At 33.7% G+C, this 21,975-nt stretch overlaps 2 protein-coding genes across 2 annotated transcripts; both read right to left on the bottom strand.

The window, feature by feature from the left end:
• Nucleotides 1–6,362: 6,362 nt before the first annotated feature.
• On the bottom strand, nucleotides 6,363–7,637 carry LOC146937767 (uncharacterized). The gene has a single exon (XM_085757797.1). It carries the CDS (start codon nucleotides 7,557–7,559, stop codon nucleotides 6,846–6,848), a length of 714 nt encoding a protein of 237 aa, XP_085613923.1. The 5' UTR covers nucleotides 7,560–7,637; the 3' UTR covers nucleotides 6,363–6,845.
• A 4,931-nt stretch (nucleotides 7,638–12,568) lies between these two features.
• On the bottom strand, nucleotides 12,569–16,111 carry LOC146937766 (cytochrome b561 domain-containing protein At4g18260-like). Its single transcript, XM_085751906.1, has 4 exons — nucleotides 15,324–16,111; nucleotides 14,910–15,071; nucleotides 13,836–13,984; nucleotides 12,569–13,115 (listed from the first exon to the last, which is right to left on the bottom strand). Exons 1-4 carry the CDS (start codon nucleotides 15,474–15,476, stop codon nucleotides 12,827–12,829), a joined length of 753 nt encoding a protein of 250 aa, XP_085608032.1. The 5' UTR covers nucleotides 15,477–16,111; the 3' UTR covers nucleotides 12,569–12,826.
• Between the last annotated feature and the right edge of the window lie 5,864 nt (nucleotides 16,112–21,975).

The raw sequence follows: 21,975 nt of genomic DNA, 5'->3' as shown, positions 1-21,975 counted from the left end.
AGAATAAGAAATAAAAGGTGGTGGGGTATGTAACACCCTACTTCTGTTAAGCGGTAAAACGCGCGAATATACAAATATATTCTAGAAATAGATGTTACGTCTTCCAAATTAAAACATACATGCAAAAAGATCATGTTACATCACATAGCAGCGGAACATACATACAATTCATAAACCACCTCAAAGTCTCAATATAATAAGAACATATCCAACAATCTCAAATACAAATAACATCTCAACTCCAAAATACATAATCAACTAAATCCAACATGCAAATCCTAGATCAGAGCCTTAATCTAGACACTTGCATAAAAAAAAGAGGAACTCCACTCCTCGACAACATCAAGCAAACAGACTAAGCATCCTGCACTCCATCTACCCGTCCATACGGAAAGGTAGGTGGTAAACCACTGAGCGTTAGCATTACATCATCATAATCCACTTAAAATTAATCAAGAAACTTTGAGAATGAAAGATACATTTAAGAACGATGGATAACAAACCATACACGTATTCACAAGTATTCTTAACATTCACATCATTCAATATCAACATCTCAAATTCATACCCACAAGTGTATCATACACACATCACAAAATCAACCATCTTAATCAACAATTAACAAATTCAATCATCAACTCAAATGCATTTCAATTCACCAACAAGTATGCAATGGCTCTAGACTCATCTAGATGCATGTGGTACCAATTCTCCTCAAGGTCGTCACCCATGATGCAACAAAAACATCATTATCAACGGCTATAGTCAACAGCAATATGGATATAACATCCGACACGACATATGATGCATGAACATATGACTCAATTCACTATGCATATGTTCACAACAATTCAACGGCTATAATCAACGGCTATAAGTCAACGGCTATAATCATCATTCAACTATATCATATAGTTCATATCTCCACATAGTTCCTTACATTCCAAATAAAAGAACAATTACAACATATGATCACAAACATCATATTCATCACCTAACAACCATTCATACCTCATCTTATAATCATATCAATCTAATCCATAAAGGATTCATAAGCAATTGGCTCTCAAAACTCATTCACAATCAAGTTCGTCTCCCAAAGGCACAACATAAAAAAAATAATTGGGCATTGAAGCCAAAATCGAGTAAACAAGTTTCAATGCCTCAACTAAGCATTCCTCTAGGCCACATATGAGTGCAGTAGAGGATGCCTTGGCGTTTCACCGGCCAAATACGACGAATTCATGGAAATCACAAAGTTCGTCTCCTTTTTCACATTTCACAAAAATTCTCATTTTCAAAGCAAAACAAGTCTAAACTTGATGACACCATTCACAACCATTTTTAGAAGTCATATAAACATCCTACATACTTAACCTTACTTCATTCTTTTGAGAAAACAAGTTTTCAGAAAATCAGCGTTCTTGAACATTCCTTGAACAATCAACAATAAGCTTGATTAAATCGAAGGAGTCAAGTTCAACTCAATTCTCTTGATGTTTCCATAGGTTTAGAAAGTCTAGAAAATAGTGAAAACATCGAAAGAATCGGTTTTGGAAGTCCGGAATTGGCCCCAAAGCACCCCAGTACAACACAACAAGGCAGGCACCCATGAGGGGCTGCCAAGCTGCGCTCAGGCATGGCTTCCTGCGCCCAGGCGCAAATGGGCAGCAGCCAGTGTCTTGAGCTGCGGTTCTGTGCAGTTTCAGTTTTTCGGTTTCGCCATTTCGTTCGTAAAATCTCGACCGTTAACCCAAATTCAATTCCGTTTTCGCCTATATTCTCCTAACACTTAGCTCTATCATAATGTATAGAAAAATTCAAGTTTCAACCATCCCAAAAATCACTTTCCATAACCTCACATCACACTCATTTTTCAAAACGGTTAACGCTCAATCTCATATGAAAATCCCGATTTCTCCCAAACCATTCCTCATTACCAAACAACAACCAAAAACAGAAAATCATTATACCATAACTCATCATAATCAACTTGTTCCATTCATTAAAAATCATTGACACTACAATTCAACTTAATCTCATCAAAATTCACCAATTCATCAATTTCCACAACTTTCAACAACAACAACATAATCATCACCAATTCACCATTTTAATGATACCCATTGCATCAATCCAACAACAACATATGTCAAGATAACAACAACAACATTTGAACATAAATTCATGCACAATTCAACACTACAACTTCAATTCTCATCAAACTTGCTCAAGAACACAAAGCACCAACAACTATGCATTTAAACATGTTAATTCACATACTAACATACAATTATCATGTAAATCATGTTCTCAAACATAACAACAACAATCATGCACGAATTTTACAACAATTAGATTCGATTCATCAATTTCACAAAAATGGGTAAGAAAGAAAAAAGTTATGAATTATGGTTGAATTCTAACCCTCTTACCTCTAGCACCAAGATTCTCTAACCCAAGCTTCAATTTAGCTCCAAGATGATGAATCCCTCTTGCCTCTAACCCTTGCACTTGTTCTTCCCTCTAGCCTCTAACTCTTCTCTTCTCAAATGAAAAATGTTGTGAAGGAAAACCTTATTTCTCTTCTAACATTTAGTTTATATAGGCTCCCCTAATTGGGCTTATCTCACAACCTTAATGGGCTAACCCATTTCTATTTAAACCTCAAAAATGTTACTACTCACTTAACGGTAAAATATGACACTAACGGTCACTTAACTGTAAAATAAAATAATTACTACACCTTCTAGTAACTTGGTAAAATAATACTCTTACTAAGCACTAAAAATAACTTCTGGCAAAATTACAAAATTACCCCTGCTCTCAAAATGACTAAAATGCCCTTCTAATACCGAATTTTATGATTCCCAACCAAAAATACCCACAGAGGCAATAATCACATAAGAGCACATATAACACACATAAATAAATAATAAAATAAATCTAGCGAAAATCGGGCTGTTACAGGGTAGAGTGTTAAATGAAAAATCATTGGAGAGGGTAAAAGTTGAATGAGTGTTGAATAAGAGAGAGAAAATGATGTGGAGTGTTGGGAAGAGAAAAAGTGGGTGTTGAAGATTTTTGCCACTGTAAATGGTCTTAGCAAGATCAATATTTATTCCGTAAAATAAAATGAACAATGACGATTAACGATAAGAGAAAAGACTCCTAAAAGAGTAAATAAATAAATAATCGAACAATGTAATATTTGTACAACTAATTTATTGTGTTATTACTCTCTCTTTCCACCTTTCTTTTCGTATTGCATTTGTCTAAAAGGAAGATGAAAGAAAAATAAAAATGTTGTCATAAAAATTGTCTAAAAATAATTACACAAACTATTGTCAAGATGGGAACATGTCGTCTTTTTGCACTGCTATTGCTTTTAACAATATGTTTAATTTATCATATTTTACTATAATTTTTTTAAATATAATATAATCAATTAAGATTTAATTTTATTATTCATATCGTAGTGAAGTTGCTCCTATTATAATGAAATTTAACTAATTTATTAATTAAAAATTTAAATAATACTATACAAAAGATGAAGTTGTGATTGGAATAATATTTAAACGATGAGTATAATTGAAAGATAAAAAGTTAGTCGAAAATCACGTATCCTCTTTATTAATAGTATATATATAATTACCCAAAAGGTCTAATATACCGAGATCCTTTAAAAAATATCTAATATGCCAATATTTGTTACTGTACAAATGGCATACATATAAAAAAAAAAATTAAATGTACTTTTGGTTTCTCTATTTAAACAAAAAATAAAATGAAGTATTGTTCTCAAGGGCAGAGGGAAACTATGGCCATTGTAAGGTTGGTATAATGATTTATGGTATAGTTAGTTAGAGTAATTGATAAAGTTAGTTAGAGAGTTAGTTAAGGAGTTAATATGTTAGTTACTCAAACTAGCTTTATAAATAAAACTAGTCACTTTATCATTTATTATCTTTTATTGAATTATATTATTGTGATGACTCCTCAAGAGCAATACACAATTTATTTTTTGATTGTATTTGATATATAACCATGGAATCCTCTGATTACTAATATGGTATTAGAGCGATGTCTGATCTACGATGCTGAAGATGTTGCTTTCAATCTAGAAAATGATGAAAAAGAGGATTTTGTTAGTGACGAAGATGTTGCAGCTTCCTCACCAGAAAGTTCGCATTCTTTTGCTTCGTAAGATTGCATCATTTTTTTTGTAATTTTGGAGATTGATATCACATTGTTGTTCCTTCACCATCAGTCACTCCAATTCAGCACAAAATTGATGGATTCACCATGAAGATTGGAAGGATAACATGTTTTCTCATTGATTCGCGTTTGTTTTCGTCGAAAAACTTGAATACATCACATATGTCATCAACGACAAGTTTTAGTTCTTTGAACTCTATGACAAGCACATTGTCAATTTCGATCCCCATGGAATAGTTTCTTCATCTTCGCTGTTGGATGTTTGCAAAGTGATTAGCAAATATCGCTTGTGGTGGATGCTTTGGGATAGAGGGAGAGGAAACATATTTTGTCATTGATCTCGCCAGATTCACTTTCACCAGAATCAACGCAACCATTGCATAACTGTTTTTCGACGATTATGGGAAACAGACGATAGAGAATTCGACAACATGTTAGAAGAACTGTGTTGCAGAAACGGGTTTTGAAAAAGTAATTTTGGTTCAGATTTGGGCACGTTTTGGATATGATCAACATCACGTTTCTTATGCATTTTTGTTCGTAAATGTTTGTTTAATTCACTTGCAATTTTTTTCTTGAGGTCAAGATAAAACTTCACTTTTTGGAAAAGCGAATTTTGAATAAGCTGATTTGGTTCAGTGCATTTTAAATAACATGATTTCGACAAGTGCGTTTTCTGGAAGCTGGACCTAAATATCAAAACAACAGTTATAGAAGATTTGGGCTTAGGCCTCATTAGTGTTTGTCGGGCTTCATTGTCATTTCCTATTTTTACTAGTTTACCCCCTCCCCCACGCCCATATATCCCTAAGTTACTACATTATGCATTTTCATTGTATTCGAATTGATTTTTCCATTTTGAGTTTGAGGGGGACTAATATGGTATAGTTAGAGTGATCGATAAAGTTTGTTAGAGAGTTAGTTAAGATGTTAGTTACCCCAACTAGCTCTATAAATGCGACATGTCATTGTATCATTTTACTATCTTTTATTCAATCATATCTAGACCGTCAATATCTTCCTAAGGACTTAGAAGCCCTTCCAAGGGGCCTAAAGACCCTCCTAAAGGCCTCAACACCCCTAAAAGACATGAATACCATCATTACTTATTGCCTAAGTAACCATAAAACAGGCCCATAGAGGGCTATAAATACAACCCTTGAGAGCCTTCTCAAGCAGTGGCGTAGCCAGGACCCCAGCTTAGAGGGTTCAATTTTTTTTTTTTGTGACTAAGAAATTCCTTCGACTAGATGTAATCATATTAAGACGTTGTTGAATACTAAATGTGAATTCCTCTTTCATTCAAATTATGAACATTGATTCATCGCGTTGTGGTAGTTTAGTCATTTTCACTAAATTAAACTCTTGTTAGTAGTGCAAATTATTTCAAGTATGTTGTTTTGTTGTAGGAGTAGTTTAGTTTCTTTCATAGTTCGAACTCCTTACAAAAAGAGAGTTTTGTGTTTATAGAAGAAAGTAAAATTACAAATTTTAATACATTTTTAATAAAATGCACCATACCTTAAAAAATACCTATTATAATTTTTTTATCAACTCTTTTTTTAAAAGTATTTATTTTGTGTCCCTTTGAAACTAAGTTGGATCCACACATAGTCAATTTAAGTGTATGTTTGATTCCACCTTTCAAGCGGTCAAAATTGATTCTAAACATGTAAAATTGATTTTAACATGTTTGGTTGCTCTTGGTATGATTGATTTTATCTCCAAAATTGATTCTACTTGATGTTATGATTGTAGTTATGATTTTCACACACAAATTTATTGTTAAACGCACTTTTACATGAATGTATAAAAAACACAAATTATTTTGTTTTAAATTAGTTATACCTAAAATTATATTTACTGAATCAATTCATTCAAAATTAATTTGTGACACTGTAGGATCAAACATACATTAATTAAATAATATTGAGTTATGTCAATATTAAATTTAGGATATTAAATTATATGAATAGACTTTACATGACCTATGTCACACGAGCTGTCAGCGTACAATAGGAAAGAAGGATTCTCTTGGTAGAAAAGGAAAGGCTTGCGTTGCTAGAGAAGCAAGAGAGTTGGTCAGTTGGTGCAAATATGGTTCAAGGTTTATCTTTGAGGGGGTTCATGATAGAAAGAAGCTAGATAATTGCCGTAAAATCAAAAGGTTGAGGAGGTTCATGTGAACCCCCTGAATATAAGGTGGCTCCGCCACTATTCTCATGGCATGACCAATACAATATAAACCCTAATTACAATTATTGTACTTTTGCAAGTACAATATCATCATCTTGATGACTCCTCAAGAGAATTACACAATCTATATTTTTATTACGTTAGATCTAGAACTATGAAATCCTCTTATTACTAAAAGTTAGATCCTCTCTAATTTTCAGAATAAAGGGAAGTATATGTTACATAGTTTTAAAGTGAATATATGATATAAAGGAATTTTTTTTTTTTGAGAGATAAACATATTTCTAAAATCTAAAATTAATGATACTAATAATACATGATTTATACATCAAACCTATATCAATGGAGAGGATGTTATTGACAATATTAATTTGGGATCTTTATAAAACAGAATCCTTTCTTGATTCATCACTTGCTTCATAATTTGATCCTCATAGGGGGCATACTTGATTGTCTTGAGGCGCAGATGCATTTGATTTCCATCTCACCTCAGAATTTGGCTTCCAAAAGTTGAACAACCTTCGAAACATAGTCACATGCATCTTTTCTTCTATGTCTTTTGCTTTTTCTATCTTCTTTCTCTTCTTAAGCTTGATCTGTCCCATGCACGATATTTTTGGTGAAGTGGGTTCAAAATCAGTATTTGTACATTTACTACCATTATAAATGGGCTTTCTAGTTTCACTCGGAAGAGAAGAGTTTTCCATAGCTCCAACACGATTTCGGATGTTTGAATCCGCGGAAAGCATAAATTTTGTGTCATCGGAAGATGCATTTTTGGATAAAATATACCGTCCAGAACTACGGTTATGAAAATATGCCTGATTTCTAAAAAATGTGGAGGGCGGGGAAAGCTCGTCTGCGTTTGCAATCATGGATACCATTGGACTACTTGGGCAAGAAACTGACCCCTTCCATCTATGAGGCCTAACCCACTTGGTTGAATTCTCTGATCTGGATTTGTGATCCATTATCGGGCTTGTTGGGCAAGAAACTGCCTTGTAATCACGACGCCTTACCCATTTTGTTGCATTACCTTGGCTGGATTTGTGATCCATTGTTTGGATAAATCGAAAGTTTTGAAAGTTCAAAGCTAGATCTGGAGCTGTTTCGGGCAATATCTTCACCTTAAGTTGTTTCTCCATGACATGAGTTCAACTTGAACCTGGCTAGTGAAACTTTAGGGTTGGATTTTGAGATTTTGTTCTGATAATTAGATCGACTATATTTATATATATATTGAATATTTTATGATGCTTTGAGGGTGTGAAAGCAACTAGTTCTTAGAAAATGCTATTGAGGGCAATGATACGGAAATTACTATAATATGTAATATTTGAATTAGAATATCCAGTTTTGTCAAGAAAGGTGGCCACGTTGAAAAGCTTGGAAATTAATAACGTGACTAGCAAACCATATAGAAAATGTTATTGAATGTATTTGAATATTCTTAGCTTCCTAGGCATAGTGCGTCACTTTAGTTTTTTCTTTTTCTAGAAACTAGAAATATTAAAAAAAATAATAAATTATCCGTTACAAAAAGCAGATAATCCAGATTATGACTTATTTGGCTTATATCAAAAATTGACTGGGACGTTTAATTGCAGGGATTGGATCTTCAAGAATATCAATCATCGGCTGCATAGTATTCATAATAAAAAGTGGAGAACAATTTTTTTAGTGGCTTGCTGGCACATATGGATTTGGAGGAACAAAACTATTTTGAGGATGATTTTCGGCGTCCGACTGACCCAGTGTATGCTATTCTCAAAATGGTTGAAGACATAGATAAATACTCCCACCATCCTTTGAAAACTCACCAATACGACACTATTTTTATTGGCTGGAAAAGACCTCAAGAGGGGTGGGTTAAACTTAATTGTGATGGAGCATACAAGGATTCCTTGGGTCTAGCTGGTTGTGGTGGTCTAATCCGGAACTCAGATGGTAGTTGGCTTAAAGGGTACACTCGCAAAATCGAAAATTGTGACGCGTTTTGTGCTGAAATGTGGGGAATGTACTTGGGAATGCAGCTTGCTTGGAGACATGGTTTCCATCATCCTCAAGTGGAAAGTGACTCAAAAACTCTGGTTGACATGATCACAGAGAAAATCAATATAAATGGCAATCCGCCCACCTTGGTGCGCCGTATACATGAGCTTTTAAAGTTGAATTGGCAGGTGCAGTTCAATCATACATGGCGAGAAGGAAACAGGTGCAGTTCACCTTGGAGTGCTGATAACTGGGTAGGGACTTATAGGTTTGCTCCATTACACTATCCCAATGGTCACGGATAACAGGTCTAAGAGTATTAAAGTAGAAAGTTTTTAAAAAGATTTGTTTGACATTTTTTTAATGATGTAAAATTCCTGAGATGGGATCTCGTTATGCAAGGTACCCTTTGCCCCTTAGATTTGCAGCTCAATTGTTAGGTTGAAGTCTAAATTTTTCAGATCGAACCTCGGCCCAACAACGTCCCATTAACAAAAGCCCAACTAATGGACACATCGCCTCAAAAGATGCATACGCAGGGTAACTCATGCGCCTAACCGCAAGGGAACCAGACTCATCAACAAACACTATTTTTAGAGGGCCATTTAAAAAAAATTAGCCAAAATTAATTAATTTTTTTAAAAAAAAAACTATTTTTATTTAGTATAAATGGATCAAGCCGAAGTCCGGTGGATCAGAACGGCCTAAACTGGGTCTTTAAATGAGCTAATTGGGTTGGGTATAGGAAAACCCAAATGTTATTTAATTTGATTTTTCACGACCCGTTCTAATCCAAATCATGTACAAATTGACTGACCCGTTAAGTCTGACCTATTTTTTATAGCTATAAGGAAAGAGTTATCAAATGGAACTGACATTGTTTTTGGGTTGTTAGGGATAGAAGCAAGTTCTATGATTAATTTGATTTTCAAATACTAAGTTATCGAAGGCCGAACATTAAATACAAAAATTTAGTACTGTAATCGAATAATAAACACACTAGTTGTTCAAGTCCAAGAGCAACAACTAATGAACATAATAATATAGGCTGTAATACAGAATTTAAACTATTAGATAAAAACTTAAACTATTATTTGAGTTCAGGGAATCCAATTCCATCAACCTAGGTTGCGATACAAACATTATAGTAGACCCTTACGTACTTGAAAAGGGAAATAGTAAAGACCGGAACAAGTGGAACCGCAAGGACCAAGATACGAAAGTAATCACAGTCAAGTTTGATGAGAATGACATGGTAAAGCGCGGAGAGGAGGAAGAAGCAGCCGGAGACAAATCCAGCACCACAGAGAAGCATTCCAATGCGTACGACGAACCTGTTGATTTGGTTTTCTTTGAGGAAAAAGGTTATCATGAGATATACCGTAAGGAGCGAGGCGGAAAGGAAATAACTGCATGACCAACCTGTGAAAATCACAATGTACCTTTTGATATTTGATGGGGAAGAGCAATTTGATTCTGATGATATTGATGAAGAAACCGTGCTTGTCCTCAAAAAAATATATGTTGCTCCTGCAAAGAGGGAGGTTATCCTCCCCATCCTATCTATGGCATTGGTGGCCATCCTTTTCCATTATTGATCAATTGTGTTTGTGTTGTTCCGTGTTGATTTTCTACTTCTTGTTGGAACTGTGGCATCTTAAGCAACTTTTCAGTGATGACTTTGGTTTAGTGAATTGAGGGATTGCTTTGTTCAGTTTTGTTTTTAGAATTTCAATTCAAGATGCCTTCCCCAGTTTGATTCCCCACCACCGGCATGGAATTCAATTGCCCCTAGCCCTGCGTGGCTGAATTGGCTCGGGCTCCAAACAGAGCTCATTCCCAAATCTGGTCGTTTGCACAAGCATTGCAAGGGACAAACTCTGTTGATATCGCAATCCTACCCACCTCAGCCATTAAAGGAGATTCTTTATGCATCAAGATCAATCAAGACGAATATGAGAAAGGTTTGCTGACTGCACGGTAGATTGTTTCTGAACAAAGGGGACAAACACTATACATCAAGGGATTTGTCTCGAAAGCTAGGTCAGATGTGGAAAACTATTGGCACATGGAAAATGGTTTCACTTGGATGAGGCTTTAAGGATTTTCATTATGCAAAGAATGAAGATTTTCAGTGTATTGGCAGCAGACACAGTGAATCTCAAGCCTGGTGTCCATTATCTATCTCAATAGACAAAGGACTTTAGTTATCACATGCAACATCATAGACATGCTTAAATATGGATTAAACTCATGGAGTCGCCACGAGAGTATTGGCATGATCTTACTCTTTTTGACATTGCAAGTGTCGTAGGTTCCCCTCTTATAATTGATGTCGAAACACATAATAGGGTATTTGGTCATTATGCACGTGTATTGGTTGATATGGATTTATTGAAGAGTATTTTTGATGAAATATTGGTTAAAAGGGAATGATATGCTTTCAAAGTAAAGGTTCAATATGAACGCCTCCCTCATTTTGTATCACTGGCACATTTTTGGTCACAGCAACTCCTCTGGCTACACCCTAAAAAGGAAACAGAAAAAATTGATCATTGCAAGAAATCGTTTATTATTGAACATGAAGCCACAAAATAATTAATCCCGCAATGGAAGCCTCGTTAAAAGGAGGTTGAAGTTGGTACCTCGAATCCCATATAACAAGCGCATAAAATTGTAGATGCCTGCCATGGAAGAAGAAGCTACCATAGAGATTTTAGTTTGTTATGTTAGCCAAAGTTTAAACCCTGAACCTCATTCGAAAACCTCATCTAATTTCCCAGGCTCCCAGATGATTGTTCGAGGTTAAGGATAGTCTACGATCATCTATTCTCCTAAATCCTCTTATACATATTTTAACTAATGACAAAGGTAAAGATAGGATTAACGTGTCCGTCTAGTTTTATGCCCTCATTAGTGGGATAAATGTTACCCTTTCTTCTGTTAACATATTGATATAAGATATAGCTTCTCATCACAGAGCCTTACTATTATTTTCTCATGACATGTTTTTCCAAACTTAGAGTAGACAGATAGTGTTTCAGCAGTTTTTCATGGTGAGCTTTAAGCTGAACGTTGTTTCTATTCCTCTATGTTGAAATTCATAATCAAATAGTTGTACTTGTAATTTTTCATGCACCAAGGTATAGCATGTAAATGTGCAATAAGCAGATATAGAACCAAGTGAAGCTAGTTTCGTTGAGTGTGCAAGATCCAGTGGAAAGAGTCAATTTCATCAATAAAGTTTATAATCACTATACTCAGGTCGGTCCTAAGATTTTTAGTGCCGTGGACAAATTAATAAAAACGTGCCCTTTTAATTATCTGAATGTCTTTCTTCTTGCATTTTTTATTGTAAAAAATTCATTCATAATCAAAGTTCTTTAAAAACATATTTTCAATATAATTAATCAAAGCGATTTAAAAAGAAAATGTATTCATATAGTACTAACTGCTACGTAAAAATAATAATTTTGGTACCCTGTAAAAATGGTGCCCTGGACTGCCGCCCTCCCCAAGGCCACCCCTGACTATACTTACTATGTTTACTGTTTAGCTTCATTAGTTGAGGAACTATAGTGAAGCATATTTAATGAGCAGCAACATTTCAGCCAAACCTACTTGGTGAATGTTGAGAGTGGCTGATTCATATCAATTAGCAAAACCTGCTTGGTTCCTTATATACACTTTCATCTCCTTTGAATAATAAATTTTGGATTAATTAGACTCTACTCTACAAAACCGGTTTATAAGCAGATTTTCCGAATCTCATCCAATGTAGACTTATCAACATATCTACTTAATTACACCTATGACTGGACATTTAGAGTGTGACCTAAGTGACAGCGGGGGTTAGAATAGATCTTGGACATGCTTTGCTTAATATATTAGAATTTGGCTCGAGTATAACTTAACCTTATAAAACATATATATAAATACATTTTCAAGTCGTATTTGATCGAATATGAGACTTTCAACACTCTATAGACTCATGTTTTAAAATGTGACTCAAAACAGAAATTGCAACTACAACATCGAAGTTTTAGAATTTTAGTAGAGTTCATAAACACGATAGTATCAGCCGCACTTGTCTTCAATATCAAGGATCGTAAAATAATCATTAGTGCCACTACAACTCTCTATATACGTATTGGATATTTCATTTTCTGATCATCTTGAATTAATATATTAAATTCTTGAATTTGAATCTAAACCAAAATAAAATATTCAAGTCACCAAATTTAACTTGCAATATTCTCTGAATGTACCTTTCCTGATAAAAAAAACAAAAGGAATTATTTCTTATCTCACTTAAATAAAAAATTCACATCCACTAGTACTCTATATGTGTTACAAATCACTTGTATATACGATGTAGAAATTTGGATCAAACTATGGTAAGGCATTTGTTCATTACTCCTTAACAAGTGCCAGCCTTCAATACCATCTCCTTTTCATTTGGAAGACTTTCTCTATTGCTCAAAACCACTCTTTGTTTTTGTATGTAGACCCATTTTTCTTGAAAAAGGTAGAAAAATACAATCAATGATATCTGAATAGTGAAAAGTATATTCCAAATTCTTATGCCTTTTGATGTTTTTTCATGGTAAGCTGCTAAACCAATATATACATTTAGAACACCCAAGAATGTTACTGCAGTTCCAAGTATCCAGTGTGCAAAGAACCACACACTTCTTCTTTTGGATCCCCTGTGAACAAGTAAATAAAGATAAGTTTTGAATATCTATTTTGTCGACTTATTCGTAAATTTTAAGATTATATTGTTCGATAATAGAATGTTGCGATTCAAAACTATATGTTAATGATATCGAGAATCAAAAGACGAGGAAACAAATATGCATAAGCAGTTTGACTATGTTCAAATGAAGTACAATGTAATGAGTCAAAAACTGAAATGAAGTGTAATATATATACTTTTCTAGCTAGAGGAGTGTACTTTTCATGTGATTTTCAATGGTCTAAATGGCAACAAATGGTGATTTTAATGGTATAAGATTGGGATTTAAGGTCACGTGATCTTCCTAACGACCAAAATTATGTTTTTTTTTGTTGTCTTAAACCTCCGGTTGTCAGAGGAAGGGATTATAATATAGTCCGGAGTTCGGACAATAGGTAAGTAAAGGCTGATGAAAGATTGTTTCAACCGACAAACCTATGTAGGTTAGTCTTAAAAATCGTGGTTGAGCCTAACATAACCCCATAAAATCAGCTTGTAAGATGAGGATTGCTTCCACTTATTGGAATCTTTAATACACACCCTCACGACCAGCACTATTGAACTTAGTTTTAAGAACATAAATGGTGGGTGGTCCGATAACGGAAATCTGATAGCAGGTGATCCAATAAATCTTAATGAATGCTATCATACAGGGTGCATTTCTCAACTAAAGGGAATTCAAATGTTTTACCTTCGTGGTCGAAAGATACCAACTAGGACTTGCAGCCAGATAACACCATAAAGTGCAACCCCTAATCTTTGATGATTATTGTTGAAGAGGTTGTTGAAATTTTTTATTGACATGATTGCTCCTGCTGTGGCAAGAAGTACAGCAACCACCTGTTTTAACATAAACTCAAAATTATACGTACATCACATTCAACATGAAACTTTAGATTGAATGTGTCTCGTAGTATCTGACACGATACCGACATATGTGGTTACATTCAATTATCAACAGTAACACAATCATCCACATAATTTTCTTGTTCTCTTAACAGGCTGTACTTCAAAAATGAGATGAAGAAAACCTTCATATTACCATCAAAAAGATTATTATTTAATAAATTGTCTTTCTTGTCCTCAAAGTATCAATTATAGTCTTTGTCAAAAAGGAAGCAATCACCAATATTACATGATCTTATTAGTAACTAACAAGCTTTAGAATAAATTAACTAAAAATGTGGAATCTTACTACTCTAATGATCTTATCTTCCTTACATGCCATCATTAAAGGTTAACCAATGTGACAACTGATCTTTATAAAGTATTTAAAAATATTGACAGATCCAAATGGGGCCAGAGTAACCATCTACCAAAACTTTCACCACTGCTTTATTACATAAATAGGTCAATTGAAGGTTCAAAAATGACCACAGAATATCTACCTAAGATACTTTATACTTTAGTTTATTCTGCACTAACTCTAGCTTTTTTTTTCTTTCTCAAAGTTATGATTCTTTATTAATTGTATGACATTTTTAAAACTTATGCATTAAACTTTGAAATTTGTATTAATTAAATTTTAACACTAATGTTTATGATTGTCTTGTCACATAGATAGGTAGATTTAAAACTTAAAAGTTGATAGAACTATTTTAAAAAGTTATTAATTTAACACTTATTTTGGAGATAGAACTATAAATATTTAAATATAATTGGATGTCAAGTAAAAAGAAAAGCAGCCAGCAGAATACAAAATAAATTCTTAAATCTGATAAAGAATTATAAAGTAATATATAGACTTTAATTTAAATATACTTGCCTGAAAAATTGTATGAACATAGAATAAAATTCTAAGCCACCTTGGATTCTCCTCTCTATTTGATAATCTAATTGCAAGTATACCAATAGGCATCAAGAATCCCATTGAAGCCCAAAGGAGAAAGCCATGTAATGTAATTTCAAATTGAAGTCTTGGACTCATCTTCATATATGAAACAATAAAAATATGTTAGCTTCATAGACAATACTTCTTAATGAAAAAAATTGAGGAAGGAAAATTTATAATTAATTAAAGTGACATTAATAATTAATTTACATCATTTGTAAAAGAATTTCAACTATATGTCCCTTGATATTAAAAAGACAAACTCTTAGCTATAGGATATGAGAAAAATATGAACATCTTCCATATTGAAGATTAAGGCAAGAAGAATATGAAAATCAAATTTGATACCTTAATGTGGTTGTCATTGTTTGTTGAATTAGTGCCTAAAATTTCCTTTTGCTCTTGTGATGAACTAACAAGTGGAAATATGAACAAAACAAGACATGCTTGAAAGAGGAAAGAAATGAACTTTGTTTGCTGGATTCCCATCATGTCTTTCATATGATCTTTGGTCAACACAATCTCCAATTAATGCTAGTGGAGATTTAAGGCTGCAATACTAGAGCATTTCAAGTATTGAATGTGCCTCCCATAAAGTACTCTTCAAGGTGCTTATCATTTTGTCTCTCTCATTCTCTCTCTCTCTTGCTATATTAGTGTGTGAGAGGGTTGTACTAAGAAGTGAGCACTCTTATCTTTATTGTCAGAGAGAGCAACTAAATAGTTGTCACAAGTTCAAGAAAGAATGAGATCAATATGAGGTAAGAGTAAGCTCATGAGAGAGTTTATTTACCCTTCATGGTCCTAAGGACAAATATTTCAGCTTGGAATTATGCTTCTTTTTCAAGAGTAAACAGCCATTTGAGTATTTGAGTATTTGAATATGTCGGTCACTATCATCCAAAATTAGAAAAAACATCTTACAATGTATGTTTTGTTAGTTAATGAAACACTAATACATACACATACAAGAATATCAAACTGACCAAGTTGACACTATTGACACTAACATTTGATATCAAATATAGTTATATGAATCGGTGTCGTGTATTGGTGGGAGACATCGACATGTTGCGGACATCAACCCATCTTTAAAGTAAAATTATATAGGTCAGTTTAATCTTTAAATTTTTATTAGTTAGTTTGACATTTAGACGTGTATTTATTTTGTCGCATGAAAACAAAATCACTAAAAACAACCCCATTAATTTTTTATATATATATATATATATATATATATATTTTAATATACACAGGACTATAATGACATTGCCTAGGATGTTTAGAGAACAAAATCACTTTTTAATCTACTTTCAATGTAATAGTCTAAAATATGCAATAAAAAAGTGTAATAGGCTAAAATAAATGGTTTTTTATCTTGGAAATTGATGGAATTAGAACATAGTCTAGAAGATTTTATAAATAAATGTAAGTGGGAGTATGGCATAAAATAAGATTTCAAACTTGTGGGGTTCACTTTAAAATCCTTTTTGTGTTCATGGAGGAGAATGTGGACTTGCAGAGCTAAAGTATGTCAGATTTCAACGTGGAGGGTTAAAATTTATACACACACAGAAACACAAAGTGAGTTGTGTGGTAGATTTACAGGGTCAACATTATCTTTTGCTTCCCACTAGTGAATACGCATTTATTATATCGTGCTTGAATTATTCAATGGACGCATTCACCAACCAAATACTATAAGCATAATATACATAAAAAAATACTCCCTCCGTTTTTTAATATAAGCAAAAATTACTTTTTAGGTTCATTCATTTAATGATGTATGTGGTTCATAATATGGACCACATACATCATTAAATGAATGAACCTAAAAAGTCAATTTTGCTTATATTTTGAAACGGAGGGAGTAATGATTATTAAAAGGGGTCAATGAAATAAGATCCTCGAAGATTTTCAACTTTTGAATAAAAACATAATAACCGCTTTCTTGTTTAGGCATAAGTCTATACTTCTTAATCATGTATCTTTTTGGCAGATACTTCATAAGCATAATACTTACATACTGCTTTGTGTGGTTAACTCATTTTCAAAAAGAGTTAATCATCCAACAAAAGAGTTACAACTCATATTTCAAATATAGGCAACAAAAATCTTATGTTTGGGCAGGATAACATACAAGCATGAATAATTTAGTTCTACTATATTTAATGATATCATTCTTAAATTATCAATCAATTAATTATATTTTATGTTTTTAATAACCACATTTGTTTTTATAAAAAAATGTTTTTATGAAAGAAATTTTAGATAATTCTTCGGTGTTAGAAATTTTAGATAATTCAATCATTTTTAATAACCGTCTCTCTCTCTCTCTCTCTCTCTCTCTATATATATATATATATATATATATATATATATATATATATATATATATATATATATATATATATTATTTTAGACCGGACCTCATATCTAAGCAGTCCAATAAATGGCCCATCAATAGTCGATCAATAACCCATCAACTTACAACCAGTAAATGGACACAACACCTCCAAAGGCGCTTGCACCAAGCACTTCATGCTCATCATGGCACGGAACGGGGTCCCTCAACGACCTCACATATGATCTTACGATCCATCGGTCATCCTGCCCTCACACTCACACCATAACTAGATAACCTTGACCAATGCACAAATCAAAGGATGCAATTGGGAATGAGAAACCCTCAAATGGCTCAGCACGACCATCTCAAAGTCGGAAAAGGTAAGGCTTACTTGCATCTACTTAAACAATATCTCATGCATAAGAGAAAACACACATCTCTCGTATGGACTACAGATCCGATCGTTCACACCGCGGGGCAACACTTCCAAATTACCGGGCGGGACTCCCCACCTCTCTAAGAGCATACTCAAAGATGTCAATAGAACAAAAGACGAACTATTCCTCCATAATGTCTGGGTCGACCCAACTACAGTCGTCGGTAGTCAAAGGAAGCCCCAAATTGGTCAGTGCTCCTAGCTCCATGTCAGCTTCGCTACGCAAAAAAAAATGTGAGTACGACATCGAGAAGACTCCTCCATCCACCAAACAACCTCCCTCTTACTAAACGACCCCCAAAGTCAATCTTCAAACTCCTGTTTGCCTCCAATTACAACAGGGTAATTATCAAGGTCATTGATCCCTATCGATGAAGACATCATCTCAATCGGGACACAAGTAAACCCTCTAGCTACCTCATGAATACTAATGAGGGGAATCCACTCTCTAACATTTTCATAATCATAATCATTTCCAAACACTGAAGGGGTCTGGGTTCAAGCAAGCTAAAGTGACATATTCTCTATACCTTAAACATATAAATATGATTACAAGAATAAGGGAATAAAGGTATCTTTTGGTGGGATTGATATGGACAAACTCTCAAATACAGGAAGAGCAAGCACAATAGACCTTCGATGAACCTCCGCTTTTGTAACTTTATGAGCAAAAAATCAATTAACGGCTCAAAAACTGTTAAAAAGGAGAAAGAGCGAGAATCAACGCTCTTGATTGCACTTTGAGAATGAAGCTGCATGCAAACATCATCAAGTGCATCATCAACCCTTACTCGTAACTCTTCAATTGCTAGTTAGGTGCAACCCAACAACAATCCTCGTTACACAAGACCGGCAGGAAAACATCTTCACAACAGGGAGGTCGCCCACTGATTGTCAAACATGTTACAAGCTACTTACATCATAAAGAAATACGGGGTTGGGGGGAACTGTATCGAACTGGACCTTAGGATCTCAACGGTTCAATAAAAGACCCATCAATGGCCCAACGACGACCCATCAGCTCACGATAAGCAAACAGATATAACGCCTCCCAAAGACACTCACTCCAATTACTCTAGACTCGCTACATCACGAATCGTGGGTTCCTTAATGACCTCGCATACGATCTTATGATCTTATATAAGCATGGCAAATCTGCCACGCTAGAGACACAATCACATCATCTCAAAACTACACTTTTCACCTCTCTCTCTCTCTCTCTCTCTCTCTCTCTCTCTCTCTCTCTCTCAAACAAACACTGACTTAGGCTTTGAAGCGCGTATCTGTTTTGCTGACATTGTCATCCACTACTGTAATCGTCATCGAAAACCTTATCAGAGCATCACCTCCACCGTACCGGATCACCATCGTATGAGTATCTTAACTGAATCATCTATAAACTCTGTTATCGGACAAATCAATTATCATATCTAATAGATAACTAGCATGGTCTAATTACGCTAATGGTAGATGCTAGTCCCATGACCCTTTTTGGTTGGAAATGCAAACTCTAGTCTCCATCACTTAAAAGGATTAGTCTATACAATCATGTGTATGATGACTTTGTTTTATTTAAAAATTAAAAAAAAAAACACATTATCGATAATGTATAGGGTACTATCTAGATATAGTTTTGTGTTTATTGTATTTGATGCGTAGATCTTCCATTGATTTATGTAATTCATTTAATGGCGGCTTGAAATATGGAAGATGTATAGCTGACGGCCAATATAAACAAACTACTCGTCTATCTATTTACCATGTGAGTTTCAAAAATACATTGCTTCAATCACAAACACTCAAAATATTAAAATACATTGCCCACACCAAGTCCGTGACTCAGTGTGCATGAATTTGTTAATCAATCATGAATAAATTCGATATGCTGGAGTCTATCAAAGGGGGAAAAGAAGATTGATCTACAAAAAGTTGTCAACCACGTGAATATATATGTTTATAATTATGACTTTCTAAAAAAAACATGAATATATATGTTTATAATTATGAATTTCTAAAAAAAACTAGTTACAAACCGGTGCTTCGCACGGGGGTTCAGTAACGTATTTGACAAAATATTACATTGGAAGGATATATTGCGAAATGACAGATAATTATAAACCATAATACAATATTTAGAGTACTCTTGCATTACGGATTACAAAATTAAATCTTCAAAATGGCTTGATCACGAGTAACAAATGAAAACATATTTAGTCAGCGGTAGAAACACTTTTCCAGTAATAATTGATATCTATCTATAAACCAATGAAAACCCTATTACCAAAGCTACCTGATTTATATCATTTTGACTTTCAGCTTCAATATATATAAATCATTTCACATGATCTACAACAAAGGCAGATATTAACTGCAATTTAGTATCCAGTTCTTTCAGGTGAACAAACTTCTGCATCAGACAGATAGCTGAAAGCCTCTCTACCTAATTTATATCATTTTGTGTTTTAGCTTCAACGTATATAAATGTTTTCACATGATCTACAACAAATGTCAATGGATACCCATGGATACGGATAATATGATACATGTCCCCGCCCCGTTGGATAAATATGATACCCATGCCCGCCCCGTATCCTCGTGGGTATCCACTATACTGGTACCCGTGGGTATTGAGGTATCCATGGGCACCCATGGAGTTTTGAATTTATTTATTTTTTGGTACAAATAATAACTTTTTTTGATTACCAAAAAACTTCAACTTTTAAACATTCATACATAATCCACTCAGAATTTCATAAATCATACATAATTCATAGAAAATTCATGATTCTTATATAATTTATATGTTTTATGATGTGAATGAAGGGGAAACGGTGAACTTAATAAGCTGAATTAAAAAAATTTAAAATAAAAATAGGTTATTATTGAGGATTTTTAGGTGGGAGGTAAAATTTTCTTCAATAAGGTACCAACTTTAAGTAATAAGATATGATATATAAAGATATATTAGTAATTTACTTAATTTATTATCGGGTATGGGAACCCGTGGGTATGGATACAATCCAATCCGTGTCTGTGTCCATATAATAATGGGTAGTCAAATACCCATCTATTATACCCGTGGATACCCGTTTAGCTACCCGCTCCATACCCGTGACGGATTTTACCCACGGGTACCCATGGGCATGGGTATTTTTGCCACCCCTAGCAAAGGCAGATATTAACTGCAATTTAGTACCACGTATATAAATCCCTTCACATGATCTACAACAAAGGTAGATATTAACTACAATTTAGTATCCAGTCCTTTCAGGTGAACAAACTTTTGAATCAGACAGATAGTTGAATGCATCTCTACTTAATTTATATCATTTTGCCTTTCAATTCAACGTATATAAATCATTTCACATGATCTACAGCAAAGGCAGATATTAACTGCAATTTAGTATCGAGTCCTTTCATGTGAATTATAGGCACTTTTAAAAAACTTATTTTAAAGGAGAGATGTTCAAATTACGGAATATTACCATTCTTCGTAAATTTGAGAATGAAGGTCGCATAATCCAAATATTTGTGATGCATGGTCTAAGGCATGGGGTTCAGTAACGTATTTTGTAAAAAAAAATGTTCCGAAGGAAAAATGAACAAATTAATGAATATTGCACAAAAATTATAAATCTTTATCAAAATATTTATGAAAGCTTTATCAAGAGCAGAAAAACATTATAAATTACATATTAGTTAAAATTATAAAAGTGAGCGCTACTGTCATAGAGTTACCAAAAAGGGATTAATACCAATATTTACATGACACAAAATGAACGAAAGAAACACATTAAACTCTTTAGCGTCTTGTGTAGGAACTTGATTATTAGTAATTTGACCGTTAAAAAATAAAAAATCTCTTTGACGTCAAAAAAGTAATATTAGCTGAGCAATATTCAGCCTCTTCACATATGCTTAGTAATATTCACTCTGGAAGATTACATTGAAAGGATAGATGGTAAAATGACGGATAATTGTGTATCATTGTAATATGTCAAAATATAAACCTTAAAAACCATGAACCATCAACTTAGTTTTAAATAGTTAAAAATAAAAAATTGTAAAATAGTTAAAAGTTTTTAAAAATATAAAAATTGGAAAATAGTTAAAAAAAAATTGGTGAGGTATCACTCAACCAAGCAACACTAAAAAAATTATATGCATTAGCGTAACAAAAAAAGACAGACGGACATAAAATATTACTCTATACGTTA

Source organism: Medicago sativa, chromosome 3, assembly GCF_051527215.1.
Source record: "Medicago sativa cultivar Bolivia chromosome 3, Bolivia_mono, whole genome shotgun sequence".
Classification (NCBI taxonomy): Eukaryota; Viridiplantae; Streptophyta; class Magnoliopsida; order Fabales; family Fabaceae; genus Medicago; species Medicago sativa.
Note: the sequence above shows the minus strand (reverse complement) of the source record. Positions and strands in the feature narration are given on the sequence as shown.

Coding starts and splice junctions, on each gene's coding strand:
- LOC146937767 (XM_085757797.1), bottom strand. CDS start 7,559: ATGGAGAAACAACTTAAGGTGAAGATATTGCCCGAAACAGCTCCAGAT.
- LOC146937766 (XM_085751906.1), bottom strand. CDS start 15,476: ATGAAAGACATGATGGGAATCCAGCAAACAAAGTTCATTTCTTTCCTC. Junction 13,985..14,909: donor ATGTTCATACAATTTTTCAG/GCAAGTATATTT, acceptor ATGTTAAAACAG/GTGGTTGCTGTACTTCTTGC. Junction 13,116..13,835: donor GGTATCTTTCGACCACGAAG/GTAAAACATTTG, acceptor ACTTGTTCACAG/GGGATCCAAAAGAAGAAGTG.